This window comes from Mirounga leonina, unplaced genomic scaffold (assembly GCF_011800145.1).
Source record: "Mirounga leonina isolate KUSES-001 unplaced genomic scaffold, KU_Mleo_1.0 Mir_82, whole genome shotgun sequence".
In the NCBI taxonomy this organism is placed as follows: Eukaryota; Metazoa; Chordata; class Mammalia; order Carnivora; family Phocidae; genus Mirounga; species Mirounga leonina.
This window is the reverse complement of record NW_023270825.1, coordinates 43458222-43475345: the sequence shown is the minus strand read 5'-3', so window position 1 is coordinate 43475345 and position 17124 is coordinate 43458222. Positions and strand designations below refer to the sequence as shown.

The following is a 17124-nucleotide window of genomic DNA, read 5'->3' as shown; positions in this document are numbered from 1 at the left end:
ACGTATTTTTACGTATATGTACATACTATATGTATATGTATTTTACACACTATATAATTATGGCATCTACAAAACTCGCTAGCAGATTCCTTGGCGCTGGGGGAATTTGTCCATTACCCTTCAGAACTAACCTAGAAATAGGTAAAGTTTTATTCAAAGATGAACATGTGATCAGGCATTGATCAGGCATTGATCAGGAAAAGCCTGCATAGACAGCTTTTAGTCAGTATCAATTGCCAAGCCATTTACAGACGTCTTCCCTTTCCTGTGGTGGTCCTTTAGCTCTCCTCCATTTGGGCCCGAGGTCGGCCGCATCCACACCCAGCCAGCTTCGAGGCCCGGCTGTAAAAATCCCTAAGCGTAGGAAATCCAGAACCAGTCCTTACACCACTCCAGGAAACAAGTTAGCAGCTTCCGCCGGGGTGCCCAGAACATCACTGACTACAGGCATTTTCTCCAGAATTCCGGAAAACCGGGGAGCTTTCCTCCCACCCACCAGAAGGAAACAGCCACCCTGGGCGAGCCCGAAGAGCAGCCGCGCCGCCCCGCCCCGCCCTGCTGGGCAGGCCGCAGTGCCGCCGGAAGCCTGCTGGGGGCGCGCGCGCTGCCCGGCCCGCCCCGGGAGGAGGGGAGAGCGCGGGCGGGGGCGGTGCGCTCGGCGCTTCCTGTTCCGGCGCCAGGAGGAGCCGCGCGCTGTTAGTGCTGGTGTTGCTGGTGCTGCCGCTGCCGCCGCCGCCGCCGCTGCCGCCGCTAACGTCAGTCACTCCGCGTTCGGTTCTTCGGCACCCGGTTCGCTCGGACCCATCGCCGCTTCTAGACTTTGCTGCGGGCTCGGATCTTGCCGGGTGAGGCTGCTTCGGCGCTAGTGGGGATCGTGGAGGGGCGCAAGGGAGAGCGTCCAAGCGGGAGACGGGCGCGGTAACAGAGGTACCTGGAGTCGCCTTTTCGGGGGCTGGGACTAAGCGTCTGCCCCCGCCATTTTCCTCTGAGCTGCGACGTGCCCCCCGAGAGCTCCCCGGGGAGAAGGCGTCGGAGGCGGGTGACGTCGCGCCCGACGGGTTTCTCCGCACTTGACGTCAGGCCTGGTTTGGGGGCGGGGCGGCGAGCGTGCCCGGCCCCTCCCCCACCCACCCATCCCCACCCTTTCCCGGGCGGCGCGACCCGCTCGGAGGCCGGTTCGCTCCGGTTGATCCCGGACTCCCTTTGTTCTTTTGGCCCTAAATGGTTCCCGGCTCGCGCCTCTCGGCCCCGACCGCCTTCCCCCATTCATTAATTTCTAATAAAACGGGAGAGATGGGCCTGAATAGTCTTGGAATCTGGCACTTGCTTAAGATTGTCCGCAGTGTGACAACGTTCTGGTCGTTACTTAAACCAGAGGAGTTGCTAGCTAATACATTCGGTGAATACACATGACAGAAACCATGAGAAGTGCTGAGTTCTGTGATACTCTCTTTTTTAGGATTTAGGAGCTTATGTTACGCATGGAAGGTTATAAATAGCTGAACCATTTCCTCTTTGAAAACCAAGAGCGGTGCTTTTACTGGATAAAATTTCTAATGTTGAGGCAGTCAAACCATACCGAAAAAAAACTTTTATAGCCTTAAAGCTAAAGAAATACACACTCACACCTGATGATTGTAAAGGCCTGTCTTGAAAACGAATCTTCATTACAGGCCAAGATAGCCTTCAGTGATCTTTCAGAAGTTCTTTGTTCGGCTGTATTCATTGGGCAGGAAGAAGAAATTTTTCTTGGTACTGGCGTCTCTGAACCTCCTATTCGAAGCTAGTTTGTCTCAGAAACTTGAGTTGGGTTGTGTGTATTAGAATGTTCTTTTCCTCTCTCCAGGAGGAACAGAAAGAGACCCGTGCCTTAACTGCAAGCCTTGGGGCCAGTGTGTTTTGGAATTCAGAAATCTTTGGATTGTATCTTTAGATTTTAGGAAGAGAGTAAGATGCATAAACAAGAGGTATCAGCCCCGCAAAGTCGCGGCAGCATCCCTCAGACAACATTCATATTTGTGCAGTGATAGGTGTGACTTAATGGAAACTGTAAATAGCCTCAGGTCAGGCTTTGCCAAAACTGTTTTGTGAAGGTTTCTTTTATTTTCAAAAGTTTCTGAATGGAGAACTTCAGAGAAAGGTTTGCAGACCTATAATAGCAGTTGTAAACGCTAACATTTGTTGAGTTTTCCTTGTGTGCCAGACAGTGACCAGGAGATTTGTTTATTATGTAAGTCTCAGGGCAGGTCTGTGAGGTGGATACCATTGCTGTCTACTGGTATCTCTGAGGTTTGACGAGTTCAACCTGTCCAGAGCTGGCGAGTGAAGAGCTGTGGTTTTATCTAGGCAGCGGTAACTTTCAGGGTCACTCTTAACCTAGGCTGCATGCCTGTGTACAAAGGAAGAGGGGGGAATGTATCTGTTGCCCACCCACTATTTTTAGAGCACTGTTGTTACAGACAATTTAGGAGTACCATTTAGTCTTTCACATCACTAGCCCCTTTACAGATGAAAAACTGAGAGTCAGTCAGGTGAGCTGAATCTGATGGAGACATTGAAACCTCAGTCTAAAGGCTCTCTGCTAAGACTCCTGTCCCTTCCCCTTTCTGTATTCCAACCAATCTGAACTGCTTACACTTCCCATAGTGGGTACTCTTGTGTCCTTCAGCTTTTGCACAATCTGCTCTTCTTTCCTAGGGCCTGTCCCACCATCCCCTACTCCCAGCTCTTTCTTCATTGTTTCTCCAGACTGCAAAGGAACCTCTTCTCAGGATTCCTCCCCTGACACCCTTCCTTGATTCCTTTAGGAGCTCTTTGTGGTACTCTCTTGGTGCCCTGTGCTTACGCCAGGTAAGGTAGATACTGTTTAAAGGGTAGTTCTCCACCAGACTGAATTCCTTAAGGATTTATTCCATGCAATATTACTCATTTCCCTAAAGCCCAATACAGTGCGTGGTATGTATGTTCCAGGCGTAAGTATTAAAAAAAAAAAGATTTTTTAAAGTTACATGGCTTTAAAAAGTTTAAAATACTCCAAACCTTTATCGAGTCCCCAGATCCTTGAGTTGCCCAAATGTAAAATAGAACATATCTGATAAAAGAGCCAATAGTAAAAACGATATTCTAATTCAAACTTTATATTTTCAGTATATTACCATCATCTCCCTCCATACTAAACATCAATGCAAAAGTCCTGATTTCTCTTAGTTTCTTATTTACTTTTTTAAGAGGTGAGGAGGGGCAAAAGGAGAGGGAGAGGATTTTTTTTAAAGATTTTATTACTGATTTAGAGAGAGGGTGTGGGAGTTGAGGGGAGGGGCATGGGGATGGTGGATCTCAAGGCACTCCTCTCCTGGAGCACAAGCAGGGAGCCGGAAGTGGGGCTTGAGCCCATGACCCTGAGATCATGACCTGAGCTAAGACCAAGAGTGGGACACTCAACCCACTGAGCCACCGAAGCGCCCCTCTTAAGTTTCTTTTAATAAACATCTTATATGTCTGTAGTACTTTATAGATTAGTAAACATGTTAGTTTTAATTATCTGTAAAGTAGTCAGGATCTTGCAGATGAGAAATGGTCTGTGGTTAAGGAGTTTGCCTTAGTCAAGAGGATTGATGTCCATATTTCATAACTGTCTAGTTCTGTGCTTTTTATCACTCCACCACAATGTGATGGCCCCTTTGAAATAGTGGCCTTGTTTGGTAGTCACTAGTAATTTACAGAGTTCAACTTTTTAAAACCTCCTTGTTGGGGCGCCTGGGTGGCTCAGTTGGTTAGGCGACTGCCTTCGGCTCAGGTCATGATCCTGGAGTCCCTGGATCGAGTCCCGCATCGGGCTCCCTGCTTGGCGGGGAGTCTGCTTCTCCCTCTGACCCTCCTCCCTCTCATGCTCTCTGTCTCTCATTGTCTCTCTCGCAAATAAAGTCTTTAAAAAAAAAAATAAATAAATAAATAAAATAAAACCTCCTTGTGATTGGATTGCCATTTTACTCTAAAAGCCATAAGAGTTACAGAAATGTTTTACTTTTCTGGTGTATGTCAAAAGAAAGTTTGTACTGTTTTTAAATTACTATTCTTGCTGCTCAGAAAATAGAATGATTATTTTTCAGATGATGCATAGATCCCTCCATAAAGTAGTAATGGAAACTTTTGGAAATAATAGCTTTACAGTATTCTAAAATGAAAAATGAAAATCTTTCTTGATTATAAACCTTTTTTTTGGCCTCATCTTAATTAGCATAATCCAGGGGCGCCTGAGTGGCTCAGTTGGTTATGTGCCCAACTCCTGATTTGGGCTCAGACCATGATCTCATGAGCTGGAGTCCCGTATGGGGATCCACGCTGGGCGCACAGCCTGCTCAGGAGTCTCTCCCTCTGCCTCTCCACTCCCCTCTAAAAAAATTAGCATAATCTAGGTATTTTGGAATAGTTTTTTAGAAAATCTAGATTTAAAAAATTATGTAATTCAAAAAAATTATATAACTCTTCTCATATTCAGACACTGATGTCCAACTCTTTTTTTTTTTTAAAGATTTTATTTATTTATTTATTTGACAGAGAGACAGCGAGAGAGGGAACACAAGCAGGGGGAGTGGGAGAGGGAGAAGTAGACTCCCCGCTGAGCAGGGAGCCCGATGTGGGACTCGATCCCAGGACCCAGGGATCATGACCTGAGCCGAAGGCAGACGCTTAACAACTGAGCCACCCAGGCGCCCTCCAACTCTATTTTTTACCTTTTTATGATGAAAGTAAGAATAAATTAGAATGTTTCCTATTAATAAGAACACTGTATATTCTAGACATGGAGAGAAGGTCACTTTACTAAAAGTGCTGTAGAACAGAAATGATCTACTTTTAATTCCTTTAGTCAGGGCTTTGTTACTTAATCTTAAGATTCTAATACCTCCTTTATCTTCCAGGATTTAATTTTTTTTTTTAAGATTTTATTTACTTATTTGAGAGAGAGACAGAAATAGTGAGAGAGAGCACAAGTGGGAAGGAGAAGGAGAAGCAGGTTCCCCACTGAGCAGGGAGCCAGACGCAGGGCTTGATCCCGGGACCCTGAGATCATGACCTGAGCTGAAAGCAGATGCTTAACCTACTGAGCCATCCAGGCGCCCCCAGGATTTAATTTATAACTTCAAATTTGGAAAGCCAGAGTTGTGAGTCCATTTAATGTTATTAACTTACGGAATAACTTACATTCTAATGTAATTTTATAGCTAGTTAACTTTATATTGTGTGTGTGTGTATGTATATATATTTTTTTAAGAGGGAAAAGAGTAATTCTGAAAACCTGAACAGCAGCACCACATGAAATTGAATGTATTGCTTTGTTAGTTCTCCATTTCAGAATTAATGTGAACTTTGATACAGAACCATTTTCTGTTTCAGAAAGGCTCACCCTATTCGAAAAGCATGTTAATCTTATGTAGACTTTAAACTTGTAATGCACTGATAAAGTTTCTTCAGATGTTCATCTTAAGAATTTACTATTGTGTGATATGATTTAGTATAAAACCTTAACGTGGGAGTGAATGGATAGCTGTATTTGCTGTATATTCAAGATGTGTTTTTTGATATTCTGAATAAATAGCAAGGTCATCGCAGTTGTAGGCTTCATATTCTTTTTCTTTAGCATTCCTGTTAGCCAATTCTATTTGAAAATAAAACTCTAAGAATGCAAGGATGGCTCAGTATTAAGCAGCTTTTATATATAATTAACTGTGTATATGGGTCAAAGGAGAAAGACTGTGTTGTGATCAGCTCATTAGATGTCAAAAAGATTTGAAGAAATGCAGTGTCATCTCTAAATGTTGTTTTTTTCCTCTAAATGTTTTTTTAACTAGCAAAATAAGAATAAATAAATCTAGCAAGATAGGCATAAATAGACATCTTTAATGTAACTTTTTCCATCTCAAACTGAAAATGGGAATTTTATTTAAACATTGGAAGCATTTCAAGGAGAGTTGGGAACAAGACCATTGTACTCACTATCACTATTTAACATTTCATTGTTAAGTTTAGCTGATGCAAAGGAAAAAAGAGGTGTAAATATAGGACAGAGAATGTAAAATTATGATGATGATGATGATGATGATTGCAGATGACATAATTCTTTAGCTGAAATCCCAGGAAATCAACTGTGACACTTTCAGGAATAAAATAATTTAGTAACGTTACTGCTTACAAAAGTGATACACTAAAATTTTTTCACATAGGGGTGCCTGGCTGGCTCAGTGAGTAGAGCATGGGACTCTTGATCTCAGGGTTGTGAGTTTAAGCCCCACGTTAGAGCTAGAGTTTACTTTAAAAAAATAAATGAACTATTCAGTGATAAATGACAATGATGGGAACTAGGAAAATCTGCCTTGTTCTTGAATGAGAAGATTTGATATTTTGAATATGTTACATGTTCTCTAATCTGTAAATTTAATGCAATTCCAACCAGAACACCAATAGGTTTATTTTATTTTTTTACAAAATGATCTGGAAAAAATAAACAATATTCAGGAATCTAGGAGGAAAAGACAACAGCAGTAGGTCATCTGACATTAAAATTTGTTAAAAATATAAAGCTACTGAAATTAAGATAGAATGTTGTGGTGCAGATCAGTAGGGAAGAACAGACTTCAAAATATCAGTGGGAAATAATAGAGGCTCTGTAGCCTGGTGCTTAAGAGCCTTGGCTCTGGAGTCAGATTGTACCTGAGTTTGACCCCTTTTCTGCTTGTTACTAGCTCTGTCCCCTTAAACAAATTAACTTGATGAGCTTCCTTTTCTCAAGCTGTCAACTGAGTGAAAGAATTTGAATCTATTCAATGAGATTACCCACCTAAAACACTTTGAGCACTGTACCTGTTCCGCGAAATACTCTGTATTTGTTGTCAATATTGGCAGTAGAATGTGTTAAGGGTAGCTTGTCATACACACTGAGAAAAGATAGATTATACATTAAGTTAGGTGGATTATACATTAAGTTACGGGCACCTGGGTGGCTCAGTCAATAAAGCATCTGACTTCGGCTCAGGTCATGATCTTGGGGTCCCAGAATTCAGCCCCATATCAAACTCCCTGCTCAGCAAGGGGTCTGCTTCTCCCGCTGTTCCTTTCTCTCTCTCTCTCTCTCTCTCTCTAAGTAAATAAAATCTTTTTTTAAAAAAAGAGTGTAATTGGCAAAGGACTTTAAAGTGACATGGACTTTTAAGATGTATTTTATTTTAGATAGCCTTACCTGTTGACTGCATATTTAACTTCCAATACTTTTTCCTGATGACACATTCACAAGGATATGTGTTGAGAAGTGTTCACTCTGTCATTGTTTAAAACAGCTCAAAGTGTAAACAACCTAAACTACCACCAAAATGAGAATGCAAACTATATTGTGGATCACTTTTATATGATGCGCAGCCAGTAAAAGGGGATGACATTTGTAGAACTACATGAACTACAATGAAAGTTTTCCCTATATAAAGAAAAAGACCTTGCATACATCATTAAATAACAGTGATATATACAAAGTTCCTTAAAGAATATATAAGAAATGTTAAGCACTGGTTTTGAAGTATTCTCTCTTTTTTTTTTCTTTCTCTTTTTTAGGAAAATGTCTGATGAATTTTCGGTAAGTTGATGCATTTATCCTTCATTAAGTATTTTGGCTCTTAAGAAAATGACCTAGTTCTAACTGCAGGCCATGTAAGTCTTTTAATTTAAAAGAGATGCTTTTTGTGATCTTGCTTTTGGCCGGGGAGAGCATGTGATTTTAATAGCTGATCTGCCTTAATTGACTTAGATATAATATGTTTGAAATTTTATTGTTTTATGTATTTATGAATCCTTAAGTAAAAAAATTTTTAAAGTGTTGCTTCTGTTCTCTGTTCACATGGCAGTGTTAATAATGGCCAGCATTTTTGGCATATAATATACACCAGGCACTATGTTAAGGGTATTACATGAATTATCTCATTTAAGCCTCAAATTAATGCGAAGCTTTTTTTTTTTTTTTTTTTAATGAGGAAACTAAAGCTCAGAGAGAGTATGTAACTTGTTTGAGGTAAAGCCAGGATTCAAATCCACAATATTTTGAGTAATTGTATTTAGAAAATTTGATCTTCTCTAAGGAATTTGCATTGTAAAGTTGATTTTTATATTGAACTGTTTTTAAACTGAGCAGTTTGGCTATTGAAGATGATCTAGGAGTTTGTAATCCCTCGCTCTACAGCTTACCATACTTGATGGGTTTATAATCATGTTTGACATGATTTGTCCCTAAATAAGATTGATACATGCCTCTTTTGTATTCCAGTTGGCAGATGCACTACCTGAACACTCCCCTGCCAAAACCTCTGCTGTGAGCAATACAAAACCTGGCCAACCTCCTCAGGGCTGGCCAAGTTCCAACCCTTGGAATAACCCAAGTGCTCCACCTTCTGTGCCATCTGGACTCCCACCAAGTGCAACACCCTCCACTGTGCCTTTTGGACCAGCACCAACAGGAATGTATCCCTCTGTGCCTCCCACCGGACCACCTCCAGGACCCCCAGCACCCTTTCCTCCTTCTGGACCATCATGTCCCCCACCTGGTGGTCCTTATCCAGCCCCAACTGTGCCAGGCCCTGGCCCCACGGGGCCATATCCTACACCAAATATGCCCTTTCCAGAGCTTCCAAGACCATATGGGGCACCCACAGATCCAGCTGCTGCTGGTCCTTTAGGTCCATGGGGATCCATGTCTTCTGGACCTTGGGCACCTGGAATGGGAGGGCAGTATCCTACCCCTAATATGCCATATCCATCTCCAGGGCCATATCCTGCGCCCCCTCCCCAAGCACCAGGGGCAGCACCACCTGTTCCGTGGGGCACTGTTCCACCAGGAGCCTGGGGACCACCAGCACCATATCCTGCCCCTGCAGGATCATATCCCACACCAGGACTCTATCCCACTCCCAACAATCCTTTTCAAGTGCCTTCAGGACCTTCTGGTGCTCCACCGATGCCTGGTGGCCCCCATGTGAGTGTTAAATTTGTTATTTAAAATGCACTAATAGCCACATAAGCACAACTGAAAGATTATTTGCCTCCGGGTTTGGATAGAAGATTAGAAAGCATTTAAAACTTTTAAAAGAAGGGGTGTGTGTATGTAAGGTAAGAGTAAATTTCAGGCTTCAGATAAAGCATTTAGAAGGATGAAAACAAAAGTATTCCTGGTACTAAAAATAGAAAAATTTCCCAAAGATTCCCAAAGACTTTGGAAGGCAGCTGTGCTCACCACTATACCACCAACGCCAGCTTTCCCAAAGACTTTGTAATGTAGTAAGCAATGTCCTCAATAACAGCCTCGAGGTAAACTCAGGTGCATTTCATTGGACTTTTTTTTTTTTTTTTTTTTTTTTTTTTTTTAGTATTTCTCAGTCGCATTTTATAGCATCACACCAAAGCACAGTTCAGTAAAAAGTCTCTGCCTTTGTGACTTCATACAGAGGTAGATTTTTAGAGCATCTAGGACAGTGAATACATAGAATTTCCTGCCCTTCCTGTAACTCTCCCTAGTGTTGCTCAGCCAAAGTTTTGTTGGATCCTCCGCAGCATTGAGCTCCAGATTATACCACTACTCTGCGTTGTCAGTTACAGGTAATGCGTCATGCTTTACTGTCAGACAAGCCAGAGTGGTAGGATTGACGTCTTAGTTGGAGAACCTGTCTTGGACATACAACCAAATAGAAAAGCATCCCACTTGCCCCCAGAAGTAAGCCACATGAGTCTTAAGAAAGAATCCATGATTCTCTTAACAAAATAATCAGGTCTCCCAACTAGATTAAGGAAACATCCACCTCAACTATAAAGGAAAAGGAATCTTAATAAAATGACCCCAAAACTTACTTTCATTAGTATTAACTTCTTGCTATACAAATTTTCTTAAATTTTTTGTTTGTTTGTTTGCAAATTGTATGCCAAAATAAATGGGATGACTTGCCATTTGGATTTATTAAGCAGTAAGTTTATTTTAAACCACAGCAAGGAGTTAATAAACTCCGATTAGAAAAACTGGAGGTTTACTTTTTCTTTTTTCTATTGCAGTCTTACCATTAAGTTAATGGACGAAGAGATGACGCTTTGCTTTTTGAAGTACATATATATGCACATGAATGCATATATAAAAATTGCTGGTTTCACTATTCTTAGAGGGCATTCATGAAAGAACAACTCTTGCACCTCTCAGAGAAGATATCTGCCTCTTGTACTTGGATGTATAGTATATCTGATGGATACAATCAGATAAAAATGTAAAAGTAAATAATTCAAATGTGATTTTTATTCGGTTTTTATGGAACGTTAAAGTGATGAAGTATATTGAAGAGCTCTTTGATACAATTTGTTTAAAACAAGATTTCAATTTGTTTAAATTATGAAACCACACACTTAAAAATCTAAGATGATGTGGATTATTGTGAGAATCTGCAACCTCATTGGCAAATTATTTCAAGTATTTTTCTATAATCACTTTTTCCCTAAATAAACACACTTTGAAAACAATCACATTGTCATAATTTAAACAAATGTTGCCTCTCAACATCTTGAACTGCTCTGTCTATAGAATAAATAAACCTGGTCCTCTTGAGGTTGTAGTTTGGATATATATTTTAAAGCTATTGGTAATTATTGTCAGATGTTGAGTTCATTAGCCTGGCAGTGCTCATTTTTATCCTTGAGCTTTTAGTAAAAACTTTTCTTTGATTTTGAGTTCTACCTGATCTGCTTTATTTTTAGCCAGATGGGTCACACAGCTCTAAAATCTGCCATTTATGAAAACTTGTTTCTTTTGAATGCAGGCCAACATGTGTGTAAATTATTATTAGAGAATTGGTCATCTCTGTATTGCTTTGGAATAGATTTTGAGATGTCAGTATTGCTTTGGGAAGAACTCGAAGAAGGAAATAATTCTCTCCTTTGTCTTAAACCTCAAGCCAGAGGAAACCCTGGAAATTGCTTCATAGTGACAAGTAACTTGCATTCCCACAGAACACTTCTACTCAGACCCTTTCCTATAGGTCCCTCTGCCTCAGTTCTTTAGAAGGAGCACATCCTTTAGTTTCTCCCTGATACGGAAAACTGGCACACTCTAGGGGTCTGTTGTAAACACATATAGCAGTTATGTTTCAAGAACCTTAGTCATTTAGACATGACTCTTTGTACAAGTGCGATCAAAATGTGTACGTGTCTTTCAGAGTCTGATTAAGCTGTGTCATTGTCCTTTGCATAGTTTCCTGCATCTGTTGTAAAGTGCTTATGGCTCACAGTTCAGTTCTGTGTGTGTTGACAGTAAATAGGTAGGATTGAGTGCCATCCTTAAAAGTTACTCTCTAGCTCTAATACTGAAACTAGTAATTATAAGGTGTAGATCTCTGTATTCCATTGAAAGCAAGCAGTGTGACTGTCGCTTAAATTAGTGTTGTTTGTAACCACCGAAATAGCCTGAGTAGCTTTTTGGCACCTTATCTCTAAATCAGATCCTTAGAGTCTTAGAACTGACTATGTTATTTGTCAAATAACATTTTGAACCTTTGAATGTATCCATCGGGTTACTAAAATATGTCATGGATTTCATGACTAGTCTAGGAGAGATTTATGCTGGAGCTCTTGTTTTTGCTTAGAAATAAAATATTTAGTAGTTTGTTTCTCTTATAGTTAAAATGTCAAGAATGCCAAATGCTGCCAATTTAATGGTTTGATAGCTACCTCCTTTTAAGAAAGCAAGATGGTCATCTTTGAGACGAACATTCAGTGTTTAAGCTCCCTTCTAAGTAGATGATAGAGTCAGGCTTTCAGAATTTAAGCTGATTTGCTTAGATACCTTCAGACTGGGGAATGTCGTTAGACAGCTCCTACAGAGTGGCGCAAGCGGTCTTGTTTTCTTTCGCTTCCTTGCAAGGACAAGCTGCACCGATCTACAACACTCTTGGAATCTTTGGTCAGAGCAGCCTCCCATTTACAAGGCAGTAGCCCTAGAAGGTATTTTAGCTTAAATGGTCGGGCAGTATGTCAGCTAACTGGGGGATGAGAGGAAAAGTGAGATAGCAGTGAAGATCTCTCTCCTGGTGGTGATTTTGGTTGCGTTAAGTTGGGAGAAATTGACAGCTCTGGCTTTAGATACAATATTTAATGTAACACTAGAGGATACTGTTTGATTAAGAGAAGTGGTAGCACATTTGGGAATCTGTGATCGTGGAGTCCATTTATTAGAGGAGAAAATCTGCTAAAGGATTTGAAGGAACATGAACATGAGATTTGGTATTACTACCCCCAATAAATACATCAGCTTGGCTAGTGACCCGTACTACCCAGTGTGCCCTAGACATCACACCTTTTCTTTGCTTTTCAAGAACTTTCCAACTGGTAGTTGTGAAATTTTTTTTAACCTAAGAATGGAATTCAAAGGGACTAGAATTTGCTTTTATGTTCCTTTTAGTTTTGTAGAGCATTATTTCTCAGCTTTCGGGGTGGGTACTCTGAGACAAAAATGTATTTTTAGGTTCAGGGTAAAGTTAAAAGCAGTTGTTCCAGCAGAGGAATGGGGGGAAAGCACGGGGGAAGGTTTTTCTCTCTACAAGGGAATAACGTTGCTTTTGAAACCAGTCCTGGTAAGCCGGCATCAGTTTAGGGAAGAGACTATTTCTTAGAAAGTTTGTTTGGTCTCAGAAGGGAATACACAGGATGGAATATGCTGGCACTTGGACTCTCTCTGAGCAAGAACTTTAAGACAAATTTGATGGAGGTAATCGAGATGTGTTGAGGATTAGTGTTTCTGGAGTTGAAATCTTAGATTTTGAAATCTTAAACCGGAAAATGAAAATAAAGATCTTAGGTCCTCATCACACGCAGTTCTCAAGAATCAAGTCTCCTTGGAGGAGTGCTTGTTGAAATACCTTGGCTTGTCTGTCCTGGGCTCAGCCTGACGCCTTTTCATGCTTTTGAAGATGGTGTTTACAACTCGGACTCCACAGCCCTGTTTTATATAAAGTAAAACATAGATTATTCAGCAATAGGCAATACATTTGTTTTAATTACCCAAGGGCCTCCTTCCTTCGTCAGTTTTCCTGTTGTTTTCAGTAGAGAATAATGGGAGAGAAGAAGGGGGGTGAATTTTTGGCCTTGGTCTGGCACACCACTACAACAGAATATTGGCCTATTTTCTAGGAAAGAAGTCGGTTTTGCCCCTAAAATTTTACCTCACAAATAATAATAAGTGCTACCTATTGTACCCCAATGGACAGCTTTTGAAATTATGTGTACAGAAGGACGAAGCTCTGCTCACGTTTCAGTTGAGATGCTGTGCCTCGTTTGCATGTCAGTCAGTTGCCTAGACTTCTAAATGATTAGTGCCAATGTCTTCCTTCCTCACTCTGAATAAGTGAGTGCTATATTTATAAAATGCCAGGGTTATAAACCCTGGACATTAAACCTAAGCACAGACAGACCTTCAACTGTTGGTTTTTGAAAAGCATAAGGTTAAATTCAGATGAATCACACTGATAGAGGTACTATGCAGAGAAAGTGGTGGGCAGCTTTCAGGGAAGACTAAAATTTAATCTTGAGCAATATTGAGTATTGAAGACAGACACTTTTTTTTTTCAGAATTCTGCTAAGTAAAATTAAAATTGCCAATAAAATAATCAGTATTAAAGAAATGCCAGGCAAGCTTCTGGCTAGAGAAAACATCTGAGAACTGCATTTGTTCAGCACTCGAGTGTCTGATCCCGGTGCTTTGCCAGCTTCCAGAGCTGCAGAGAAGGAGGAGAATGCCTGTCCCGCGGAGGCTTACCATCTAGGGGTAGCATTTACAGAATGCATTAATACACCCATTTTTGGTTTACCTAGATAAACATGTTTTAGTTTGCCGCTGGTGGAAATGAGAGGCCAGCCTTTGGACATTTTAAACAGCAAAGTGTGGTGTACCTTTTTTTTTAAAGTAAGAAATTAATGTTTCTCAAGATTGTAGTGTTGGTGCAACTGTTCACATGTGCAAAGTAACAGGAGGTTTTTCCTCTTCACTTCTTCCCTGGATGAAGGCACTTAAATTGCCTGTCACTGGTTAACATACTGATTGTTGCCATTAAGTAAACTTGACTTCTTATGCGTGCTCTATAAAGGTTTTTTTTTTTTTGTATTTTTTAATATTGTGATTTTTAAAATTGACTTAATAATGACAAATTTGATGTATGTAATTGTCTATGCATTTTAAGTTAAACTGCCTAAAATGTGATTTGAGACATAGACATTTGTTTTGTATTATGAACTGTAAGCAATCTGTTTGAGATGTTAGGTTTTATCACCTGCTGCTGTATTTGTAAACAAAGACATGTTGCTTTAAGAAGTAATTATAATTAGGAGTAGTCTATTGATGTGATACTTGATATTTTTTAAGATAAACTTGTTTGCTTTTGTGTATTATACCTGAAAACTTTTTTAAAAAAATGTATTTTCATGGTTTCACAAGTTTTTCCCTGTATCTTATTCCTTAGGCCCAGTTCTGGGCTTCCCTGAGAAGTCCAGAGTCTAATTAATTACAAAATTGTTGTCATAAAGAAAGAAAGAAAAAAAGGGCCTGAGATGCTCCTCGGTGTGTGACCTGCATTCACTAAGGCATTTAAATATGCTGCCTGGGAACGACCTTCTCCAGACCGTCTTTCAGCAACATGGTGTCCACTGTGTGGGTTTCCTCTTCTCCCTTCAAGGCTACATTATTCTTTGTAACCAAGTTATCTGTATATACAGAGTTGGGGAACTTTCTCTCTGCCCAACTGCCACCACCCCCACTTTCTTTTATGAAAGATGGTTCTGTTCTTGTGTAACTACTCTGCCTACTGTGAGGGTCACATTATCAAACTTGGTACAGTTTGCCATTCCCTTTCCACAGTGGGTTTGCTAGCCTGTCTTGAACCCCGGTGTGGGTGGGGCTGTAAATGAGTCATTCGTACGGCACTGTGCTTTTGAAAGAGTCTTCTGCTTTTTGCCTTATAATTGGACAAAGTGCAACATAAGTTTTTAAGTTACGTTTGATGTCTTACTTCCTATCCCTTAAAGGTACCCACCTCAAATGGAGCTCTGAAGTAGGTAGTGAAATAAAAGATCATTCTGGAGCAAGGCTAGGGTTTTTTTTCCCCATCGTGAAATGACATCACTTCAGCAGACACGTTCTTCCCTGGGTCCCTGACCCAAGCAGGTTCTTTTTTTACCACCATATTAAAACTTAGCACCAATCCTTTTTGCAACAGATGTCTAAAGGAAAATAGAATCCTATTCACTTATTTTCAGACAATACACTAGAATTTGGGCCATCCCATAGCGTTTGTTCCTGTGGCACGTGAATGTGATTCTTCTTGGGTGGGCATTAAACAGTTATTTTCACTCTATATCGTGGGACCCTAGGGTTCCCGGGATGAGGTAGAGCTTAGTCCCTCCCTACTCCCGTGTTTTCTTTAAAGCAGTTCCTCTCTTCCACTTAACCATTTTACTTAGTGTATTAGCTTGGGCTGCCATAACAGAACATCATAGACTGGGTAGCTTAACCAACAGGGATTTATTTCTCCCAGTTCTGGAGGCTGGGAAGTCCACAGTCAAGGTGCTGGCCTGCTCAGTTCCCCACTAGGGGCTCTCTCTGGCCTCTTCATGGCCATCTTAACTGTGTCGTCCTTCATGGGGGAGAGTGAGAAGCAAGCGGTGTTGTCTCTTAGAAGGACACTAAGCCCGTCATGAGGCTCCACCCTCATGACCTCATCTAAAGGAATTAGCTCCCAAAGGCTCCATGCCTAAATACCATCACCTCCAGGGTTAGGGCTTCACTGAATTTGTGGGGGACAAGTTGGTTCATAACACAGATATGTTGTTGGGGGAACAAAATGTTTTGCTGCTTTTAAATTCCAAAAATGGTTGTACATGACTATGTCTCCTAGTTGAGATTTGCTAAAATCATAATCAGACATTCACAAGTAGAAGAGAATCAGTCCATTTAGAATTCAAAGCTATGCTTAAAGTGTTAGTGTCCTATAAAAGAGGAAATTTAACACTGTTCGGTTTTTGCTTTGTTCCTATTTTATGTTAAGCCTCATTTTTTTTTTTAAAGATTTTATTTTTCAACAGAGAGAGAGACAGCAAGAGAGGGAACACAAGCAGGGGGAGTGGGAGAGGGAGAAGCAGGCTTCCTGCTGAGCAGGGAGCCCGATGTGGGACTCGATCCCAGGACCCTGGGATCATGACCTGAGCCGAAGGCAGACGCTTAACGACTGAGCCACCCAAGCGCCCCAAGCCTCATTTTTTGAATGGTCCTTTAGCATTCTTCAAAGATTGGTGGGCAGATTAAAAAAAGCCTTTTTTTAGAAAGAGGTTAAGTAAATTCCCAAGGTCATAGTAATAAAGGATGGCGCCCAGTTCTGTCTTCAAGGCTTAGGATTTGTCCACTGTTTTTTGCTCAGGCATCCAGTACCCTTTTTATGCAGTTGTTTGCTTACCAGTCTAGACCTTTGCCAGCACTTCCACAAGACACCCTGACTTGTTCTTGTCCCCTTAAGATGCCACTGGTGGGTTCCAAAGCTATGGGAGAACTCTGGTAAAAACACTCAACTGGTTAACTTTTTAGATAAGTTAAATTGAGCTTCATGTATTTTCCTACTTAACAGCTTGATTTCTGGGGAGCTAATGATAGCTTTTATGGACCTTTTACGTACTTTGGTTCAGTTCTTAACACCCCTGCTTTTGAGATACATACAGTCTAAAAGGAGACAAAAACAAGTGGTTGACACTATATTCAGCAGTTTCTATGCACTATCTCAGTTAAGCAGCACAACAAACCTCTTAAGGACAGTTCTCATCCCCATTTTATAGATGAAACTAAGGCTAAGAGGTTATGGAGATCACATAGCTACTACGTAAGGAACTGAGACGAGAATCCTAGCTGTGACTGATACCAAAGCTTTTGCCCTGTACCATTGTACCACAGAATCCTGCTTTCTAAGGACAGCATCTTACCCTGGTCTCCTTAGTGCAGTAGTTCTGCTTCCAAAATTGTATACCTGGAAAGTCAGATCCATCTAACATCGAACACAGCAGACCTTTGACACATGCCATGTC

At 40.9% G+C, this 17124-nt stretch overlaps 1 protein-coding gene across 1 annotated transcript; it reads left to right on the top strand.

Moving 5' to 3' along the window:
- Window positions 1-666: 666 nt before the first annotated feature.
- MAPK1IP1L (mitogen-activated protein kinase 1 interacting protein 1 like) lies at window positions 667-15141 on the top strand. Its single transcript, XM_034993258.1, has 4 exons — window positions 667-845; window positions 7600-7621; window positions 8306-9010; window positions 10078-15141. The coding sequence occupies exons 2-4, from the start codon at window positions 7604-7606 to the stop codon at window positions 10087-10089; spliced, it is 735 nt and encodes a 244-aa protein (XP_034849149.1). The 5' UTR covers window positions 667-845; window positions 7600-7603; the 3' UTR covers window positions 10090-15141.
- The last annotated feature ends 1983 nt before the right edge of the window (window positions 15142-17124 follow it).